Below are 21019 nucleotides of genomic sequence, written 5' to 3' on the forward strand. Positions count from 1 at the left end.
TGATAGATAGATAGATAGATAGATAGATAGATGATAGATAGATAGATAGATAGATAGATAGATAGATAGATAGATAGATAGATAGATAGATAGATAGATAGATAGATAGAGATTGGATTAGATGATTGATAGATAGATAGATACAGGCCTCAGATTCAGTGGGAGCTCACAGGAGCACAGCTCCTGAAGCTTTCTGAGAGTTCCACCTCCTTGTCCATTGAATAGTAGGTGCAGCTGCATAACAATCCCTGGATGAGCTCCACCATCTATTTTTCTACAAAACAACCCCTGGACGGACGGACAGACAGACAGACAGACAGACAGACAGACAGATAGATGGATGGATGGATGGATGGATGGATGGATGGATGGATGGATGGATAGAGCAAGCGAGAGAAAGAGGAACTAAGATAGACAGATGATGGATGGACATGCGGACAGACTGATACATAGATACTACATTTTTAAAAGGGCTGTTTCCATAATCCAGAAAGTGTGATAACTTTCCCACTTAATATACGTATTGCTATTATACTTGCTGCTCGGAATATAGAGGAAGAGCCGACTAGCTTTTTGTTTGTTTTGTCTGTGATGCTAATTGGTGACAAGGGATGCCCCACTTCATTACTAAGCGAAGGCTGTGAAGACTCTATAAAAGATGCGTCATTATTCTTCCTTGCTATGGCGTTTGCGGCATTTGTGGAATCGTTCTCTGCTTTCCCTTCCCTCTGGCAGCAGACTGTATGTGTAAATCAGGAGAGCCGTCAACCAGATTGCGAAGGTGTCTTTTACTGGGCCACCTTCTGATTGTCAGGATTTATGAGACCTTGAATGCAGAAACTCAAGTTTAGAAAGAGAAGGGAGCAGCACAGAAGTCCTAAGTTTTTTAAAAAATGGTCAGGAGAGAATTTTTAGATTGCTGTCGTCTTTGGCAAAACTTCCCTCTTCTATGTTCCTTCAGGATCATCGAGTGATGTGCTGGCAAGAATGCATGGGTTAAAACAGAGGCGTCACTAGGGTGGGTTGCACCCTGGGGTGTAACTGATTCAAGTCACCCCCCCCCGCATTGGGCATCACCCCTTTTGGAGGGCTGCGTCACCCCCTTCGCACACAACCCCGCCCACTTCACATGGCCCCTCCCTCATCCACCCTCTGGTCATGTGACCAGCCCCCGTAATCCAACCCCGTTGGAGTTTTGGAAGCCCACCCCCCCCCATGCACAGAAAGCAAGCAACTCGGCGGCAGCGTGAGCTAGGAAGCTCAGCCAGCCCGCCCACTCACCCCCGCTGAACAGAATGCTGATCCCCTTGTGGTAGAGGCGGCAGCGCGGCCCTGGTTTCAAAATCCCGGCCAACCCACACAGCAGCAGCGTTCTAGTCCCAGGGCCAGCCCCTTCCTGTTGGGGGGGGGGGCATGGGTCAGTGCCTGGGGCCAATGAGAATGCTCTGGGGGAGGGCCGATGGCCCCCTTGGCCCCGCCCTAGTGACGCCGCTGGGTTAAAACAGGGGTGCTGAACTCATTTGTTATGAGGGCCGAATCTGGCATAAATGAGACCTTGTTGGGCTGGGCCATATGTGCAGGTAAAAAAATCCCTTAAAACATGATTAAAACATTAGCATTCATTGGTCTTAAAGGTGTTTTCTTTGTATCTCTCCCATGGGATCCAGGGAACTGGGCAAAGGAAGCTCTGCCTCTTTCCTTCCTTGCCCAGGGGACCAGGAGGGGGAGGAGCCTCAGCCAACAGAAGGAAGAGAGGCTTGGCTCAGTAGCTCTGCTGTGCGATTGAGAGAGCCTGGCAAAGCAAGCTCTCCCTCCCCCCCCTTTCCTCCTAAGGGTGGAGCATCAGCCAATGGAGAAAACAGAGGCTTTGCTCTGAAGCTCCTGTGAGACTGAGCAAGCCTTGCAAAGCAAGCTGTTATGCAGAAGGAAGCAGATGGGGGCCTGATAGGAACCCTCTGGGGGCCTGATTTGGTCGCTGGGCCGCACGTTTGACCCCCTTGGGTTAAAGGCATAAACAACTTCCAGTTAAGACCTGGAGATCTCCCGGGATTACAACCGATCCCCAAACGACAGAGATAGGTTCCTCTGTAGAAAATGGCAGCTTCAGAAGGCGGGCTATGGCATGATTGATACCCTGCTGAGGTTCCTTCCCCCGCTCAAACCCACCCAGATTCCACTCCCAAACCTCCAGAAATGTCCCAACCCAGAGCTCACAAACTCTACTTATTTCAAATGTTAAGTGGCAGAGACTTTTCTGCTGGGATTACAAATGGAAAAATGTCCAAAAGAAGATAGAACTTTAATATGGTACTTGCTCTCAGCTGCTAGGACATTGTATGCGCAGCTGTGGAAGCAAGAAAAAATACCAGAGAAATGGGACTGGATTATAAAAGTTATGTCATGGAGTGAAATGGACAAACTAACAAGAAAATTAAGAGACTATGATTTGGAACTCTTTAAGTTGGAGTGGAAGAAGTTCAGAAGATACGTAGAAAAAGAGTGGAAAATAAAAGGACATTGGACAATCTTTGATAATGATTAAGTTTTTAAAATAAGACTATAACTTTTGGGTTTTTAACCGTTAAGGGTACCTTTAATATTTGTTTCCTTTAAGTAAATAACACTGGCGGGGGTCAAGTAACGGGGGGAGGGGTGGGGGAAAAGTAAGATATGGGGTAGAACATTTTTTTCTTTTTCTTTAAGTTTCTATAAGTTGTAGATATGGTTTTGCTACCATATGTTAAATAATAAAAATTGTTTATTATTAAATGTTAGAGTAGTAATCGATTGAATGGCCTCCAAAGGTGCTGTTTACTCCAAGGCAGCTAATCTCTGTTGAGTTTGGAGTTCCCAGAGAACTCCAGTCCCCACCTAGAGGTTGGCAAGTCCATGGGCACGGAAGGGATCACATTTAGCTCAGCTCATTCCACGGCTGTTCTACTGCCCTGCTCCGTTTCCGGGTCTCACCCCTGGCAACTAACTCCGAGACTCAACATATTTATCTTTTTTAGAAGACTCGAGGAAGACTCGTCGAATTGTGTATGTTTGGGCTGGCTTCCGAAAGCGAGGGCTCGAGCCCCGCCGTCTTGTTTATTTTAGCGTGCTTGGGTTTGATTTGTGTTTTTATTCTGCTTATAGGAGCTTTAAGCGACTTTGCGTTTGTGACCCATCCTAAATCTACAGGATGAGGGGAGCTGTAGAGATAAACCATGCAAATAGATTGAATTCATAAATAAATAACCGTCCGCAGAGAAAGCCAAGACCAATTTCCTTGGCTGTTTTGATGTGGTCGTAATTACGTTAAGCCACGACAATTTGGCATTTTTAATGCCAGCTGGACATGGTTTGATCTTGCGAGACGGGTCTTTGCCTGAGAATTCCAGAACGCCTGTAGGAGTTAGGGATCCAGTTCCGATGGATCCAGCTGTGGACGCCGAAGGACGTTTCCGATGGATCCTTCGTTGCCCTTTGTTATCTCTTTCCAAAGATCTCCAGGACTACTTAAGCAAGCAAATAAATAAGCGCTCCGGCTGCAGTGTGGAAGCTGAACCGCCAGCACTCAAAGCAGAGTGTGATGCAGCGTTTCAGGGAACATAAGAAGAGCACTGCTGGATCAGACCAAAGGTCCATCTACTCCTGCATCTCGTTTCCCACAATAGCTGACCTAGAAAGCCCATAAGTAGGGCAAGAAAGTTGTCGTTGGAGCAGGACTTTTTTTGTAGCAGAAACTCCTTTGCATATTAGGCCCCCTCCCACCCCGATGTAGCCAGTTCTCCTGGAGCTTACAGGACTAGGGTTGCCTGGTCCAATTCAAGAAATACCTGGGGACTTTGGGGGTGGAGCCAGGAGTAAAGTTGCGACAAGCATAGTTGAACTCCAAAGGGAATTCTGACCATCGTGTTTAGGGACCGCACGCCTTTTAAATGCCTTCCCTCCATTGGAAATAGTGAAGGATAGGGGCACCATCTTTGGGCACTCCTAGAATTGGACACCCTGATCAGTGTTCCCTCTGAGCTGAGTTAGTGTGAGCTAGCTCACAATTCTTTAGCTTCTAGCTCACACATTTTTGTCTCAGCTCAAGAAAAATGGCCCTAGAGTAAACTAATTGATGCAGTAACTCACAACTTTAATGCTAGTAGCTCACAAGATAGAATTTTTGCTCACAAGAACCCACAACTTAGAGGGAACATTGCCCCTGCTCCAATTTTTTGAAACTTGGAGGGTGTTTTGAGGAGAGGCCCTGGAGGCTATGCTGAAAATGTGGTGCCTCTACCTCAAAAAACAGCCCTCCGGAGCCTAGGGGAGGGACGGCGGCTCAGCGGTAGAGAATCTGCTTGGTAAGCAGAAGGTCCCAGGTTCAATCCCTGGCATCTCCAAAAAGGGTCCAGGCAAATAGGTGTGAAAAAGCCTCAGCTTGAGACCCTGGAGAGCCGCTGCCAGTCTGAGTAGACAATACTGACTTTGATGGACCGAGGGTCTGATTCAGTATAAGGCAGCTTCATATGTTCATATACCTGCGGATCAATTCTTCATTATACCCTATGGGAATCGGACTCCCTAAGGAATAATGGACTGTGCAGCGGGAAATTCCCTCCCCCACTTTCTGATGACCCTGAAGTGGGGGGAGGGGCTCCAAAGCAGGGGATCCCCTGCCCCCACCCGGGGATTGGCAACCCTATACAGGGATCTTCTTACAGGGCCTACTGCAAGCTCCAGGAGGATTGGCTACATCATGGGGGTGCGGCCTAATATGCAAAGGAACTCCTGCTAAAATTCCACCCCTGTAGCCAATCCTTCAAGAGCTTTCAGGGCTCTTCGTACAGGGCCTACTGGAAGCTCCAGGAGGATTGGCTACATCAGGGGGGCATGGCACAATATGCAAAGGAGCTCTTGCTACAAAAAAAAGCCCTGTGTGGTATCAATAGCATGCAGCCTCTGGACATGGAAATCTCATGTCCTGTGCTTCCCTCTGGCCCCGACCTGGATGACCCAGGCTATCCTGATCTTATCAAATCTTAGAAACTAAACAGGGCCGGCCCTGGTTAGTATTTGGGTGGGAGACCGCAAAGAAGTCCAGACTCCTGATGGGGAGGTAAGCAATGGCAAACCCACCTCTAAATGCCTCTTACCTTAAAATCCCTATGCGGGGTACCATACGTTCGCTGTAATTTGATGGACACTTACATACACACTTCCACTTTATTTTTATCAGTTTTTATCAATGAACTTGCCGAGCAGTCGGGTTAGAACAGATAAAAGGAAGCCCTTCTTCACCCAAAGGGTGATTAACATGTGGAATTCACTGCCACAGGAGGTGGTGGCGGCTACAAGCATAGCCAGCTTCAAGAGGGGATTGGATAAACATATGGAGCAGAAGTCCATCAGTGGCTATTAGCCAGAGCATATTGTTGGAACTCTCTGTCTGGGCAGTGATGCTTTGTATTCTGGGTGATTGTGGGGGGGGGGCATAGTGGGAGGGCTTCTAGCCCCACTGGTGGACCTCCTGATGGCACTTGGTTTTTTGGCCACTGTGTGACACAGAGTGTTGGACTGGATGGGCCACTGGCCTAATCCAACATGGCTTCTCTTATGTTCTTATGATTTCCCCTCCACTGTTTTGCTGGGTATATTCTGGGGAATAGATTGTGTCTTTGCGGATTTGGTGCAATGAAAACATTGGTTCTTGCATTCCTCCATTGTGTGCTGGTGGCCCCTTTGTAGGGTTGCCAACTCCGGGCTGTGAAATTCCTAGAGATTTCAGGGGCGGAGCCTGGAGAGGAGGGGAGGGACCTCAGCAGGGTACCATGGCCTAGAGTCCACCTTCCCACTGAGGCATTCCCCTCCCCAGATCCTGCCCTCCCCAGACTCCACTACCCCCAAATCTCTAGGAATTTCCCGCCCCGGAGTCTGCAGTCCAAAGTAACATTTGTAGTCTGAGGTCAGCAGCAAAATCACGGCTTGGTTTTTTTCGTTTGTGAGCGGTACTCTCTCTAAATTGTGGAGTCTTGAGAACAAAAATTCTACTTTGTGAGCTACTGGCATTTAAGTTGTGAGCTACGGCATCAATCAGTTTGCTCTGGGGTCATCCTTCCTGAGTTAAGACAAAAATGGCTGAGCCGGAGGCTAAAAAACAGTGAGCTAGCTCACACCTACTCAGCTTAAAGGGAACACTTTGTGACTGATAAAAGTTTGTTCTGCTCGGGGGGCTCCCTGATTGTGCTGACCTGCCCACAAGAATACTCTTCTACTGCTGGGGGACGGGAGGGGCAGAAGCTATAACAACCTCCTCTTTTTAATATCCTCTTTCTTTTTTCAGAAATGTATATGTCACGTGGGCTTGGCATACAAATGCAATACTGCAAGGGCAATGCTCAGATGCTGTAAGGCACCCCTAAGTGCTGGGACATACGGGGGTCCCTCCATCTCATACAGGTCGTTAGGTGTGGAATTCGAGCGGGAGCTCCTTTGCATATTAGGCCACACACCCCTGATGTAGCCAATCCTCCAAGAGCTTTCAGGGCTCTTCGTACAGGGCCTACTGGAAGCTCCAGGAGAACTGGCTACATAAGGGGTGTGTGGCCTAATATGCAAAGGAACTCCTGCTAAAATTCCACCCCTGTAGCCAATCCTCCAAGAGCTTTCAGGGCTCTTCGTACAGGGCCTACTGGAAGCTCCAGGAGAATTGGCTACATAAGGGATGTGTGGCCTAATATGCAAAGGAGCTCCTGCTAAAATTCCACCCCTGTAGCCAATCCTCCAAGAGCTTTCAGGGCTCTTCGTACAGGGCCTACTGGAAGCTCCAGGAGAACTGGCTACATAAGGGGTGTGTGGCCTAATGTGCAAAGGAGCTCCTGCTAAAATTCCACCCCTGTAGAGCCAATCCTCCAAGAGCTTTCAGGGCTCTTCGTACAGGGCCTACTGGAAGCTCCAGGAGGATCGGCTACATCGAGGGGGTGTGGCCTAATATGCAAAAGGAGCTCCTGCTAAAATTCCACCCCTGTAGCCAATCCCCCAAGAGCTTTCAGGGCTCTTCGTACAGGGCCTACTGGAAGCTCCAGGAGAACTGGCTACATAAGGGGTGTGTGGCCTAATATGCAAAGGAGCTCCCACTAGAATTCCACCACACATTTTTGCATCAGTTGCAACCAGCATTTGGAATGCTTATGGGGAAAAGTCGTAGAGCGGCAGCGTAGAAGCTGCCACCCTATCCTGTATAAACATTCCTTCATATTTCCATGCTCTCTACTTTGTTCCTGCAATATATCACCTAGCTACGGAAATTATTCGCCTCCCGTCGAGGTTAAGATTGATTTCCTCCGTTCAGGAGCTTCTGTGGGCAAAGCTGAGATCTGGCAGGCGGGCTTCCTCGCATTCTTCAGTTTAGCGCAAACCTTTAAAACTCTCCAAGCGTTACTCTCGTATAAATCTTTTTTAAAATGGCCAGCAATCTTTTAACCAAATGAAAATGATTGCTGAGGGAAAAAGAAAGCTCCAAGCCTACGATCAAAGATTGCCAGGTCCCAGGTTGGGGAATATCTGGGTATTTTGGGGGGTGGAGCCTGAGAAGAGTGGGGTTTGGGGAGGGGAGGGGAGGAACTTCAACAAAGTAAACTGCCATAGACTCCACCTTCCAAGGCATCCATTTTCTCCAAGTAAGAATATAAGAGAAGCCATGTTGGATCAGGCCAGTGGCCCATCCAGCCCAACACTCTGTCACACCGTGGCCAAAAAAACCAGGTGCCATCAGGAAGTCCATCAGTGGGGCCAGGGCACTAGAAAACCCTCCCACTCTGCTCCCCCCCACAAGCACCAAGAATATGGAGCATCACTGCCCCAGACAAAAAAGCAGAAGAGAAGCCATGTTGGATCAGGCCAGTGGCCCATCCAGCCCAACACTCTGTCACACCGTGGCCAAAAAAACCAGGTGCCATCAGGAAGTCCATCAGTGGGGCCAGGGCACTAGAAAACCCTCCCACTCTGCTCCCCCCCACAAGCACCAAGAATATGGAGCATCACTGCCCCAGACAAAAAAGCAGAAGAGAAGCCATGTTGGATCAGGCCAATGGCCCATCCAGCCCAACACTCTGTGTCACGCAGTGGCCAAAAAACCAAAGTGCCATCAGGAGGTCCATCAGTGAGGCCAGGATACCAGAAGCCCTCCCATAGTTGATCTCTGTTGCCTGGAGATCAGTCATAACCCAAGAAATCTCTAGCCACCACCTGGAAGCTGGGAGTCTCAGTTACAGTAGTTAGTTACAATATGGAGTGCATGAGGCTAATTAGCAGTAAATAGTTTCCAAGTTTTAACTGAAATGTGAATATTTTCACTTCTGATGTTTAAGCTTTGATGACATTAAAGTTTTTTTAAAAAAATTATACTTCAACACAGGACTCCTGTGTATGTTCCCTCTAAGCCAAGGGTATCGAACGTGTGTCCTGGGGGCTGAATTAGGCCCCCGGAGGGCTCCTAACACATCCCTAAGCAACTGGCTGTCATCTGCTTCCTTCTCCCTCTCCTGCTTCCGTCTGCATCACAACTTGCTTTGCCAGGCTTGTTCTTTTTTGCCAAGCTTTACAGGGTTCTTAAGTGCAGGGCCTACTGTAAGCTGCAGGAGGATTGGCTACATCAGAGGTGTGTGGCCTAATATGCAAATGAGTTCCTGCTACAAAGAAAAAGCCCTGCACGTTCAACATCTCTTAGATCTTGAAGCAGTTGTTAAAATGATGTGTGGAGTTGGCTGTAAGCTTTTCTCCTTAACAGTTTCACTGTAGCCAGTTTTTATCTAAATCACTGGCCGCTACAGAAACAGAATTTTTAAAAACCTCACTGAGAAATTTCAGTTTTCTGGTGGTTTCAGACAGGGCCCCCTTTTTTGGGTAGAAAAAGCCCAGCAGGAACTCATTTGCAAATCAGGCCATACCCCCTGATGTCATCGTTTCACGCGGGGCTTTTTTGTAGAAAAAGCCCAGAACTCATTTGCATATTAGGCCACACCCGATGCCAAGACAGCCGGAACTGCATTCCTGTGCGTTGCTGCTTAAAAATAATAGTAAAAGGGACGGTGGCTCAGCAAGAGCATCTGCTTGGTAAGCAGAAGGTCCCAGGTTCAATCCCCGGCATCTCCAACTAAAACAGGGTCCAGGCAAATAGGCGTGAAAAACCTCCGCTTGAGACCCTGGAGAGCCGCTGCCAGTCTGAGTAGACAATACTGAATTTGATGGACCCAGGGTCTGATTCAGTAGAAGGCAGCTTCATATGCTCAAAAGCCCTAGTTCCAGACTTTAAAACCCTAATACCTTAGTTATTGCATGCCTCCTCTTATTGATTGAGCTTACACACTCTGCATAATCCATCTACAGCCCATGTGAGCAAGGTGGACTCTCAAGAACGTGTAGAAATAATGCAAATAAAATTGAGTCTAGAGATGCTGCTGATGTACCTGGTTTAACCAGAGATGGAACAGTGGGGTCAAGTTAGAGCCAACTTCTGATGACCTCATAGGGTTTTCAAGGCAAGAGATTAGTAGAGGATGTTTCCCACTGCGCCTCTGCGTAGCAACCCTGAACTTCCTTGGTGGGCTCCCACCCAAAGACGGACCACGGTTGACCCTGCTTAGCATCTGAAATCTGCTTAGATCAGGTTAGCCTGTGTCATCCAGGTCAGGGCGGAGATGGAATAATACCCTTAAGCAGGCCTTGAATTCAGCAGGAGCTCACAAGAGCACAGCTCCTGAACCTTTCTGAGGGTTCCCCCTCCTCCTCCCCACCTACCTTGTCCATTGAATAGAAGGTGAAGCTGCATATCAGCTGCTGGATTAGGAGAGCGGGCAGCCAGCCAGCCACCAGGGGCTTTGCCACACCCCCAGCAGCCCTCATTCATCCCTGGAGAAGCCCACGCCACCCTTTCTCCACTTATGTGATTTTGGGCAGCAGGTGATTTGGGCAGTTGTTGGACCTTTTGACTGGGGGGTGGCCAAGGAGAGCCCCAGGTGAGCGAGGCCTGTTTGACTGGCTGGATCTCTAGCCAGCCCAAGTAGGCCTCGCTCACCCAGGGCTCTCCTTTCTTGCATTGAGTTGCTTTTGGCTGGTGTGGGGGTTCACCTGGGCGTCTGAACTTTTTGTTTTAACTGGATGTTGACCTATCTAGGGCACTGTCTTAACAAGTGAAGCCTTGCTAAATCCCTTTGACTGGAATGAGAAAAGTCAAGGCACTACTTGCCCCCCCCCATCCCCCCGGTTAAAATCTGCAGGATTTAGAAGTGCTTCCTTTAGCTTGGATCCTGCCTCCCGGTTTCCTTTCAAGCGCTTTCCCTTTAAATCACATCTCCTATTCCCTTCATTTTTTGATGTGCAAGTCGAAATCAGCCAAAGGAAACAGTCGTTGCCCCGTGTAACTTCTTGGTCATATTTATGGCTTGGATTATACAAACTAGCACACAATACATCTGCAAAATGCATACGCCCGTCACTCATCTCCATAAATATTACCGCTGCCGTCCTAAACACACTTAAAACGGAGAAGCTGATCCCGCCGAAATCAGTGAGATTTACTTCCCAGCAAAAAGCGGTTTAGGATCAAGAGCCACCGTTCTTTAAAAGACGTTCCTAATACCAAAGGATGAATGTTTTGGGTTGTGATCCCATTCAGGATACAGTAAGCGGCTGATCTATGTGTCCTTGGTGGAGGGATGTTTTTAAAAGGAGGGTGAAGCGAGGTTTTGCCAAAAGTCAAAACCTTGGTTGGAGGCATTTGGTGGAAAAAAATTTTTTATTTCCACATTAGAGCCGCCTCCAGGCTATTTTAAGTGGTTCTACAAACGGGAGTTTCCAAAGAGCGTCTTTCGACTTCTGAAATCTCCTGTCGGGTTTTGGAGCAAATGTTTGTGTATTTCAGGGGGCTTCGCTCAAAGCAGGCCTGTTCCGGTTTTTCCTTTTAACCCGGCCGGCAAGAAGGGCACACCCTCTCTTGCCCCGTTCACTTGAGCCTGCCAAGTTAAAATTCGGTTTCATAAGATCGCCATGCAACCATTCAGTGAAACTGTCATATTAAGATAACCCTAAGAAGGAAGAAACACAAGCCTGAAGAAATCAGGAGGGCTTTATTTCTTCCAGATACACATTTGGGGTTGAGCATCCTAAATCCAAGTCACTCAGCCTAGCGGGATGTGTTGTTTTTGAACCTTGTAGACATTTTCCATTTCCTTTCCCCCAAACCTGGGGCAGATCTTGGGTGTCGATAGCTGCGGGATTTATAAGGAAACAAAACCTGGGATGAGACAGACAGCAGGGTGTTTTTTTTTTCTTTTCAAATAGTATTTTTATTAAACTTTTAAACAATAGACAGCAATTGCAGTTAAATATTCACAAAATACTTTACCCTTTAAATCCCCCCTCCCCCCCAGACCAAAACCTATCAAAACACATCTGTTCAATCATCCAAGGAGCAGATTCAGACAGGCGAATTTCAAGAGGTAGAGACAACACCAGGACAATACGATCAAAATGAAAAGCTGCGTAAGAAACACCCGGCATTGAGAATCAGGTGATAATACACACTGACAGAGTTCGAAAGAGCTCAGTTTATAGAATGCACAATGGGAACTAACTTCCCAGATAAGGAAGGGGAAAGGAAGGGAAAAAACCCAGCCCAGCCGGTATACACAATAAAGCCAAAATGCAACAGTAAAGGAGTAGATCTAGGTGAAGCAACAGAACAAAGTAGGAGTCCAATTGCACCTTTAAGACCGACAAAATTTTATTCAGAATGTAAGCTTTTGTATGCATGCACACTTTTTCAGACGAGGGAATGGGGCACAGTGAGCAGAACTACAGAATATGTAGAATATGTATCTCGTCTGAAGAAGAATGCATGCATAGGAAAGCTTACATCCTGAATAAAACTTTGTTGGTCTTAAACGTACTACTGGACTCCTACTTCGTTCTATAGCAGGGGTGGCCAAACTTGCTTAAGGTAAGACCCGCATAGAATAAACTTCAGATGTCTGAGAGCTGCAAGACAGGGATGTTAGATGTTTGAGATCCATAAGACAAGGAAGGAAGGAAGGAAGGAAGGAAGGAAGGAAGGAAGGAAGGAAGGAAAATGGAGGGAGAGGTGGAAAGAAAGCAACTTTAACTTTAAATGCATTCAACAAGTTGACAGCTGGCTCGGTGAAGTGATTTAAAGAGACAAATGCCTTCTCCAAGCCAGCCAATAGGGCAGTGGGAGCTCCAAGAACCACACAATATGTGCAAGAGCCACATGTGGCTCCCGAGCCACAGTTTGGTCACCCCTGTTCTATAGTAAAGGAGTGTCACAGCAATTGAAATATCCTCAGGCATGAGCCCTGATCTGGAGCCCCCTTCAAAACATTGAAGGGAGGAGGTTTAGCAGCTGGGGGCGAGGGTGTTCTTTATATTGTTAAATTCCTTCCTAGGGGAGTCGAAATTGGCAGGGGAGGCCAGCAGGCGCACAAGTGTGACCCCGTCCCCGTCCCCCAAAAAGGAGGGCGGGTAAGGCAAGCAGACCAGCAGAAAAGCCCCCCCCCCCCTTCTTTTAGTGGTTGCTTTTATTATGTCAGATGTTGCAGGGGGGAGTGGCACACAGGCGAATGAATCCCTGGTCGCGCGCCTCCCATTTGCGGCCGGGAGACTTGGGCAGGGCAATCCTGTGCTAGTTTACTCACGAGTAAGTCCCAGTTTATTCCACGGGGTACCCGTCGACAGGCGCCTGTCCGGAGCGATTGAAAGAAAGAAAAAATCGCTGGCCGCTTGACACGGAACTCCCAGCGCACGTCTGGATGGGTCCCTCAGCCACGAAGCACGGAAGACTCCCCAAAGGGGTGGCCGGGGGGCGTCCCCAAAAGGGCGAGACCCACTCGATCCCTCTCTTCTCTGGGCTCGCTCCCCCCCCCCCCCCGCTTGCAAAACAGAAAGTGGAAGTCGAGGGCGGAGTTGGAGAACTCAGCGCGGGGTTGTGTGTGTGTGTGTGTGAGAGCAGCACCGGCTTATTCGACCCAGGCGGCCTCTGGGCCCGCGATCCGGCACACTAAATAAATGCCCTTTCCAACTGGATCTTTTCCAGATTACACAGTTCCGCACTAGACCTCGAATTCAGCCCTGTCCCCACAAGGACTTTCCACACTAGAACCATAAACTCATCAAGCACTTTCAACCCATATGAACATATGAAGCTGCCTTCTACTGAATCAGACCCTCGGTCCATCAAAGTCAGTCTTGCCTATTCAGACTGGCAGCGGCTCTCCAGGGTCTCAAGCTGAGGTTTTCCACGCCTATTTGCCTGGACCCTTTTTCGTTGGAGATGCCGGGGATTGAACCTGAGACCTTCAGTTTACCAGGCAGATGCTCTACCGCTGAGCCACGCTCCCACCCAGAGCCCTTTGCAACCGGCTTTTACTGTGTGGAAAAATGTGAAAAATGGCACAATCCCCTTGCAAACAAATTACCAAAGCACACTGAAAGCTCATTGTTCGGTATGCATGAAAGTGCCGGTAGAGTTGGTTCCTATGATCTCGTGATTCAAATATAGGCTGCTGCGATCACACAACGCTCAAAAATGCACTTCCAGTCCACTTCCAATGCACTTTCCAACTGGATTTTGCCAGCTCACAGCTGGAAAGTTCCACATGGGCAGCCGTGTTGGTCTGAAGCGGTGAACAAAGCGGGAGTCAAGTTTCACCTTTAAGACCGACAAAGTTTTATTCAGAATGTAAGCTTTCGTGTGCTAGAAGCACACTCCATCGGACAAAAAATGCAATGGCAAGTAGTCCTAAATATAAAGCGGGCAGTGAGTCCAGTTGGAAAGTGGATTGGAAGTGCATTATTTGGAGTGTGTGATCGCAGCCCTGGAACGTCAGTTAGCGGACGGGGCTCAACCAGGATTCAGGGTCTAGTGCAGAACTGCAAGACGCACCAAAAGCGGCTGGAAGGCGCTTGCATTCATCCGGGCCTCATCGCAGCCCGGGGCAGGTAGCTCGCCTTGCAAACCCGCTCCGCCAACCACCATCTCCGTCCACCGCGGGTTGGTTGAGGGCTGCAAACTTTTGCAAACCCGAGTTGCGAAGACGTTGCGGTCTGCACAACCCCCGGGGGGGGGGGGACGCAAGATCAAACCGGGCAGAGGTGGGGAAGCAGCCGGGGAAGCCCCCTTTCCATAGCCCCCAAGGCCTCCCTCTGCAGCAGGCGAGCCGGGTGCGCCCCACCCACCCCAATTCCGCTGGCGGGGAGGGAGGGGGCGCTTCTGGTGCCCGGAGGAGCCGAGGCGGGCGCGCCCGTTCCCGCCGCCGGGGCGTTTTGAAGCCGGCCGGGCGGGGAGCGCTCGGAGGCGCAACCACGTGCCGCCGCCTCTCATCAGCATAATGAGCGCTTTCGCCAGAAGCCGCCTGTCTATATAAACCACAAAAAAACACCCCCGGATCGTTAAGGAATCCCGGCCTCCCCAAACGCCCGCCTTGCAGGGCTTGGCAAAAACAACAACAATCACAACCCCCCCCAGACAACCCCCCGCCCTCCCCCTTCCCTCCCGCCCCGTCTCTCCCCCCCCCCCGCGGCATTCCCCCCCCCCGAAGTTATTTGTTTAAAATTAAAACGATGCAAAAGTTGTCACTTTAAAATTGGGGAGGTCCCGCGATTGTTTCTTAAAGATTGTAGAGGGTTGTATTTTTTTTTTTTTTTTGCAAAGTCCCCCCAACCCGGATTCCTCTCCCCTCGTCTCCGGAGCAGCAGCAAACAAAGGCGCAGGATCGCACCGCTTCGGGACGCTTTTGGAAACCGGACGGACCCTTTTCGGCCTCCCCCCTCCTCCTCTCCTCTCCTCTCTTCTCCCCGCCTCTCCTCGGGCCCGCTTCGGGTTCTCTCCCCGGGAAATCGGAAGCGCCGCTGGCTCGGGCCGCCTTCCCCAAGCTGCCGGCCTCAGCGCTTTTTCTTTCGGCCCGGGCGAGGGGACGAACGCAGCCGCTTTTCTTTCCGCCTCCTCCTGCGCAGCGCAACTCAGGCGGAAGAAGAGGGCAGAGAGCGGCGGCGGAGAAGAAGAAGAAGAAGAGGCCGTTTGGGCCACGACGATCGGAGCTTCCCCCGGCTCTCTCTCCCTCCCTTCACCAAAGCAAGAGTCCGGCGGCGAAGTTCCCCGCGGGGCGCACCTTTTCCCCCCTTCGGCCGGAGCGCGCCAAGAGACCCTCTCCAAAAGACCGCGGCGTACCCAAGGGCGCACCGAACCAAACCGCCGCCGGAGGAGAAGGAGGAGGAGGAAGGGGGGGGGAGAGAAACGGAAGACGCGGCAGCAAGTTGGGGGAGAGAAAGAGAGAGAGAGCCCTGCCCTGCCTTTGCCCTGCCCGCCTGCAGACGCGCTCCAGCGAGCCAGGAGGCAGCGGCGCTTGCTCGCGAGGAAGGCGCCGGGGAGGGCGCAAAAAGCCCCGACGCCGGCAGAGCGCACAGACTCTCTTTTTACGCATTCCAGGGGGGAGCTGCGCGCCACTCGGGGAGCCTTCGCCTCTTGCAGCAGCAGCGGCAGTCGCGGGGAGAGCCCGGCCTCGGCGGCGGCAGCGCCTTCCCGCCGCCCCCCCCCCCGGCTGGCCGGACCCCGCGTCCCCCTCTCCGTCTCTCCCCCTCTTCCTCCCCCATCCCGCGCCCGCCTCTCCCGCCCCCCCTCTCCGCTCCTCGCTAACTTGTGGCTGTTGTGATGCGTATTCCCGTAGATCCCAGCACCAGCCGGAGGTTCAGCCCCCCTTCCAGCAGCCTGCAGCCCGGCAAGATGAGCGAGGTCAGCCCGGCGGCGGTGGTGGCGGCGGCCGCTCAGCAACAGCAGCAGCAGCAGCAGCAGCAGCACCAGGAGGCGGCGGCGGCGGCGCCCCGGCTGCGCCCCCACGACAACCGCACCATGGTGGAGATCATCGCCGACCACCCGGCCGAGCTGGTGCGCACCGACAGCCCCAACTTTCTCTGCTCCGTCCTGCCCTCCCACTGGCGCTGCAACAAGACGCTCCCCGTCGCCTTCAAGGTAAGCCGCGCCGGCGCTGCCTCGAACCCGGGACCGGGGCGGTGGAGGAGGACAGGATATGCATGTTTTTTTGAAGGAGGGGGGGAACATTAAAAAAAAAATGACTCCCCCTTAGGGCTCTGTTCCCTCTCAGCTACAGAGTCTTGTGAGCGAAAATTCTACTTTGTGAGCTGCTGGCATTAAAGTGGTGAGCTGCCGCACAAATTATTGTGCTCTGGGGTCATCCTTCCCGAGCTAAGACAAAAATGTGGGAGCTAAATCAGAAATGTGGGAGCTAACAAAAACCTGTGAGCTAACTCAGCTTAGAGGGAACACTGCTTATGGCCCATTCTATCCTACGGTCCCCATAGAATACAATGGACTCAGTATTCAATTTGGCGCCCCCCCTCCATCGGTGCCCCGGGGCACGCACCCCCCTCTGTCCCCCCCTAGATCCGGGCAGGGACGATGACCCGACTCTCCTGGGTGCCTCATTGGCAGCCCCCAAGCGCCCACCATCGCCAGGGCCACGAGGGCGCCCTCTCACCTCCAAGAAAGCCCCTCAACCACCTCACTCTGGGCACCTTTCACTTTTCAGGGTGAGCCCTCCCCCCCTTGGAAACCGCACAAGGACCCTGCGGGGTGGGTTAGGCTGAGCGTGTGTCGCTACCCCCAGGCCACCTGCTGAATGAACTTCCACAGCATGAGGGGTGGGATTCAGACATGGGTTTCCGGGATCCTAGATGGACACTGTAGCCCTAGATGGACACTGTAGACTGGTTCTCTTCTGCCCCTGCCTTACACCTGTGCTTCAGAAGGAGGTATTCTCCGCTGTGCTCTCTAAGGCCAGGGGCTGGCTCCCCCCCCCCCCCCCCCGGTCTGTTCCCCTGTTCCCTTTTCCTGGCTGCTCTCCTCTCTTCTCCCTCCTCTCAACTACCCCCCCCCCTTTCTGCCACCACCACAGAGCCATTGCTGGGCCTTCACCACAAACCTTGTCGAACTTTGCTCCCCATCCCGTTCCATCTCCCTCAGGCTGTCCCCACTAGAGCCATCAATGGCCTCCATACCTCTAAGTCTGTCTGCAAAGAAAAGCAACCCTCTGGTTTTATAGGATTCGCTGAAGACTGCCTGATCCAGGCCAAATGGGTCTGGCCGTGAATGAATCTTGGTGATCCTTGTGTTTTCAGGGTGGGGTGGGGGGGCTTGGATCCCTTTCAGTGCTTTTAGGGCATTCCAGAATCCCTTTCGGTAACCCTTCGTCCTCCACGTTCCACTGTGGGCAGTGGCTACCTTCAAGGGGTGGTGTTCGTGCATTGCGATGGGCACGCTGCGTGCCATCCTAACAGGTGGTCGGACAGCTCAGACCGTGAGGGTAATCTTATGGGTGTGTCTTCTTTATCTTGAATAAAGCGGAAATGATTTTTAAATTTGCCGCACCCCTACGGCCCGTGTACCTGCAGTGCCATGTGACATCTAGTTGGCTGGTTGAGGTTTCTCAGAGCGACATCAGACCTTTTTTGTGTGTGTGTGTGGTGGGGGGAGAATCTTCCAAAACCTCCTTTCACATGTGAAATAAAGTGGTTTCACACTGCCCTACCCCCCAAAGGTCTTTTGTCTTTCCGAACGTTCAAGATTAGACGTCTGCCTTTTTTCCATATTCACAACCTCTAAAGCTACTTCCTTTGATTGCTGGACTCACAAACACAAAATAGGCAGTTGGTGTTGTGGGTATATTTTGGATGTTGTGGTGTTACTGTAAGTTTCCCAGCCCCTTGTGAGAAGTTTCTTTTTTGCCTTTGAGTGTGTTCTCCCAAGGTGTTAGTTAGAAAAGCTCTCTTTAGAAGCTGGCGGGATGTTTGTGTTTCACAGAAAAGGGGGGCTTTGTTGATGGAGCGGAGGTCAATGGCTCTTTGAACTGGGGACAGAGAGGATGGGCCGAGATGGGGGTCTGTGATGGAAACAGGCAGAAGAGATGCCCTCTCTGTCCCGGTTTGGAAGTGGCGCTGGACTCCTGCTGGACAAATTCGGAAGTGTTCGCCTAGTAAGGGCTGATTTTTCTGGAGGAAACAGAACCGGGTTTTCAGAAGGATGGTGCACAATTTAAATATCTGCATCCCATCCAGATGGAAGCAGGGAAAATTGCTGTTAATTTGTCTGCCAACGTGCTAATGCCCTGCTAACATTTGCAGTTCCATTTTCCACTTCTTTGGGGCATGTGTTTGCTCAAAGGGTCAACTTCTGTTTGTTTCCTTTCCTGGTAGATTGTCTAGAGGACTTGTCCTTTCAGCAATGTTGAATGCACTACGTTTTGAGTTTGAGGACGTACCAGGTACTGCGATTTGAGTAAAATCCCTCCCCTCCACTTGTGCTGAGGTTACGCTGAACCCTAAACTGAAACTCATTCATGCGGCGGGCATGAAAATTCAGACAGAACATTCTTCAGATAGTAGTATATAAAATGTGCGCGGCACTAGAAGCAGTGTGGGATTTGTAAATGGCAAGCAAGATGTTACTAAGGTTTTGTTTTTTTTTCTGAGCTGGGGGAGTGGAGAATAGAGGCTGCAATCTCTCCCCTCTGCCCTCAGCTTTCTCAGTTGCTGATTTCTGGTTTAGGCAGTGGCGATTCTGACATCTGAAGGGGAGTTCCTTTGCTCCATCCACAGCGGCGGACTGGCCAGGGTGTCGGCTTGCCCCATGGCAAGTGGGCCCCTGATGAAGTGGGACCCCTTAAACATTAGACAATAAGTTAAAAATGTTAATAACCCTTTTAGCAGCTTGAAAATATAATAGACGTTGCGATATTATTACGGTAATGCAACTGAAGTTTACATTGTATTTAGGGTTGCCAGCCTGCAGGTGAGGCCTGGGGATCTCCCGCCTTTACAGCTGACCTCCAGCAGGCAGAGATCAGCTCCCCTGGAGAAAATACAATCTGTATTTACATTTAATATCCACTGCGTACTGCCAGTAAAATGTACAATATATGTACACTGTGATTACACACACACACACACATATATATATACACACACACACATTTATTTTGCAAAAGTTTTAATTGTACCTTTTTTCCACTTACACATTTTTGAAATTTTTATTTATTTCTTACAAAAAATTAAAATGATAGCCTTCTTGTTGTGGGTGGGCCCCCTGTGTCTCCTGGCAACCAAGATTTTTAGACTCAGTCTGCCTCTGGACCATCCGCTCTGGAGTTCTGACAAGTGTTTAAAAGTTTGGTGCGTAAAGCATCCATGGAGTTTTGGCCCCTGTCGTAACATGACCGAAAACAATCGCAATTTTGAAAGCCTCAATCTGCCCACCCGCCTGTTTTGCACTCTGTAATCATCCCCCAGCTCGGCTTAGATTTGTGCCTTGGAACTGATTCCTATCAGCTCTCTCTGTCTTGGCCTTGCATGATAGAGCTTGCCGATAATGAAGTTAGACCTTTGGAGAACAAGCGTGTGTGTGTTTGTGTGTTGGCACGTGCAGTTTCTGCATGCGTCTCTCTCCCCCCCCCCCCCCTTCGTGTTAATCCACCAGACGTTCTCGAAAGCTGTGTGAGTTCAGAGGTGTTGAACTTCTCTGCTTAAACTCCGTTGATGATGAATCCCCAGGGAGATCGATGGCAATCAGAGAATGAAAATTCAGGCCACTTTTTGACGGTTGTTTCCATGAGGGTTATGCCAGATTAGAATGAGAGAGAAAACACACAGGAGTAAACATGATGATTATTTGGGGTTAATATTTGTTGGCCTGCTCAGTTTGTTGCGTTCGGAAGGCAGTCTCTGAACAGTCTTAAAACACGGAAAGAGAAATGATCTTAAGTTAGAACGTATTTAGTTGGCGGGTAGATCAGATGTAGCTTTTTAAGATTTTTCAGACCGCCGGAGTGTCCACATATACAGATTTATGTCCGCGCAGCTAAACTAGTTGGCTCAGTGTAGTAGTAGCAGCCATAATATATTACCAGGGTACATGCCTGGTGTACAGCTATAGTACAATAAATAAGCTGGTTACAGGGGTATCATACCATCTAACATGTTCAGCTGGTATTCCTGTAATGTGTAAATATGAGATTTTCTTGTGTAAAGTGTTACGACAGGTCAGTTTGCTTATTTCTTGGGGTTGGACTCCGGATAAGTAAGTGTAATGGAGGGAGGGGCTGGGAAACACCTCTAGATAAATGCATCCACCAGGTAATATGGGGGGGGGGGGGAGTCTTTGGGCTCATGTGAAAGTCAGTTTTGCTGGCATGGGCAAGGCTTATTTCTAAATCAGTGCGTTCTAAGAGGAAGGTCTAGTTTGCCCCATCTGAGAAACGATTGCGTGTTGCAAGCAGTGTTTTGCTATTTACTCATTTTGGAGAAAAGGCCGTTGTAAAAACCTGTCCATTTTAATTGCATGAAAACGCTTTGCACAAAATTCTCCCCTAGCATCTGGGCTTACGGAGCAGAATGGATTTAATTTTGACAAGCTGCTCATTAAGAAAAAAAAAATTCCATGCATCCATAGCCAAAAAATGCACGTTCACTTAAGATTGAGCCGGATTACCTTCTGCAGAGCACTTTGTACATTTGGGTGATTTTTTTAAGGCATTGAGAGCCCCGATTTGGAAGCATCATCTTAAAACTATCATCATTCAGTTGCAGTAGAAAAAGGAGACTGGAAACACTGTTTTGCTAATCGCACATTTATAAAAGTTATACAGGCCAAACGTTATGGAATGTTAGAGTCAGCGTTCTGTAGTGGGGTTTGTATGTATGTATTTGAATCTTCTTAAATTTACTGTTAAATGACCCTTTAGGTCAGCTGGTTGCAAAGGAACCCTAATAATATGTGATCAGTATTGCAACCTTAAGCAAATGTAAAAGGAAGGAACGTTAAATAATTGTATTAATTAACAGAGTTGTAATGGTTCAAAATCCTCACCCAACAAATTTTGTATCATGTGGTGGGGCTAACATATCTAGACACTGACATTTCTTTTTGGAGTACATGATGTTTTCACAAAAACCAGTACATCCAGTC

At 49.7% G+C, this 21019-nt stretch overlaps 1 protein-coding gene across 5 annotated transcripts in view; it reads left to right on the forward strand.

Moving 5' to 3' along the window:
• Nucleotides 1-21019, forward strand: part of RUNX2 (RUNX family transcription factor 2) — a 439127-nt gene that overhangs the window by 93916 nt on the left and 324192 nt on the right. For all 5 annotated transcript variants that reach the window (XM_060231204.1, XM_060231194.1, XM_060231212.1 and 2 more), the window contains one exon: nt 15711-16012. In XM_060231204.1, the coding sequence (XP_060087187.1) occupies nt 15711-16012 (302 nt within the window). The remainder of the gene's footprint in view (nt 1-15710; nt 16013-21019) is intronic.

The sequence above is a fragment of the Heteronotia binoei genome, chromosome 1, assembly GCF_032191835.1.
Source record: "Heteronotia binoei isolate CCM8104 ecotype False Entrance Well chromosome 1, APGP_CSIRO_Hbin_v1, whole genome shotgun sequence".
In the NCBI taxonomy this organism is placed as follows: Eukaryota; Metazoa; Chordata; class Lepidosauria; order Squamata; family Gekkonidae; genus Heteronotia; species Heteronotia binoei.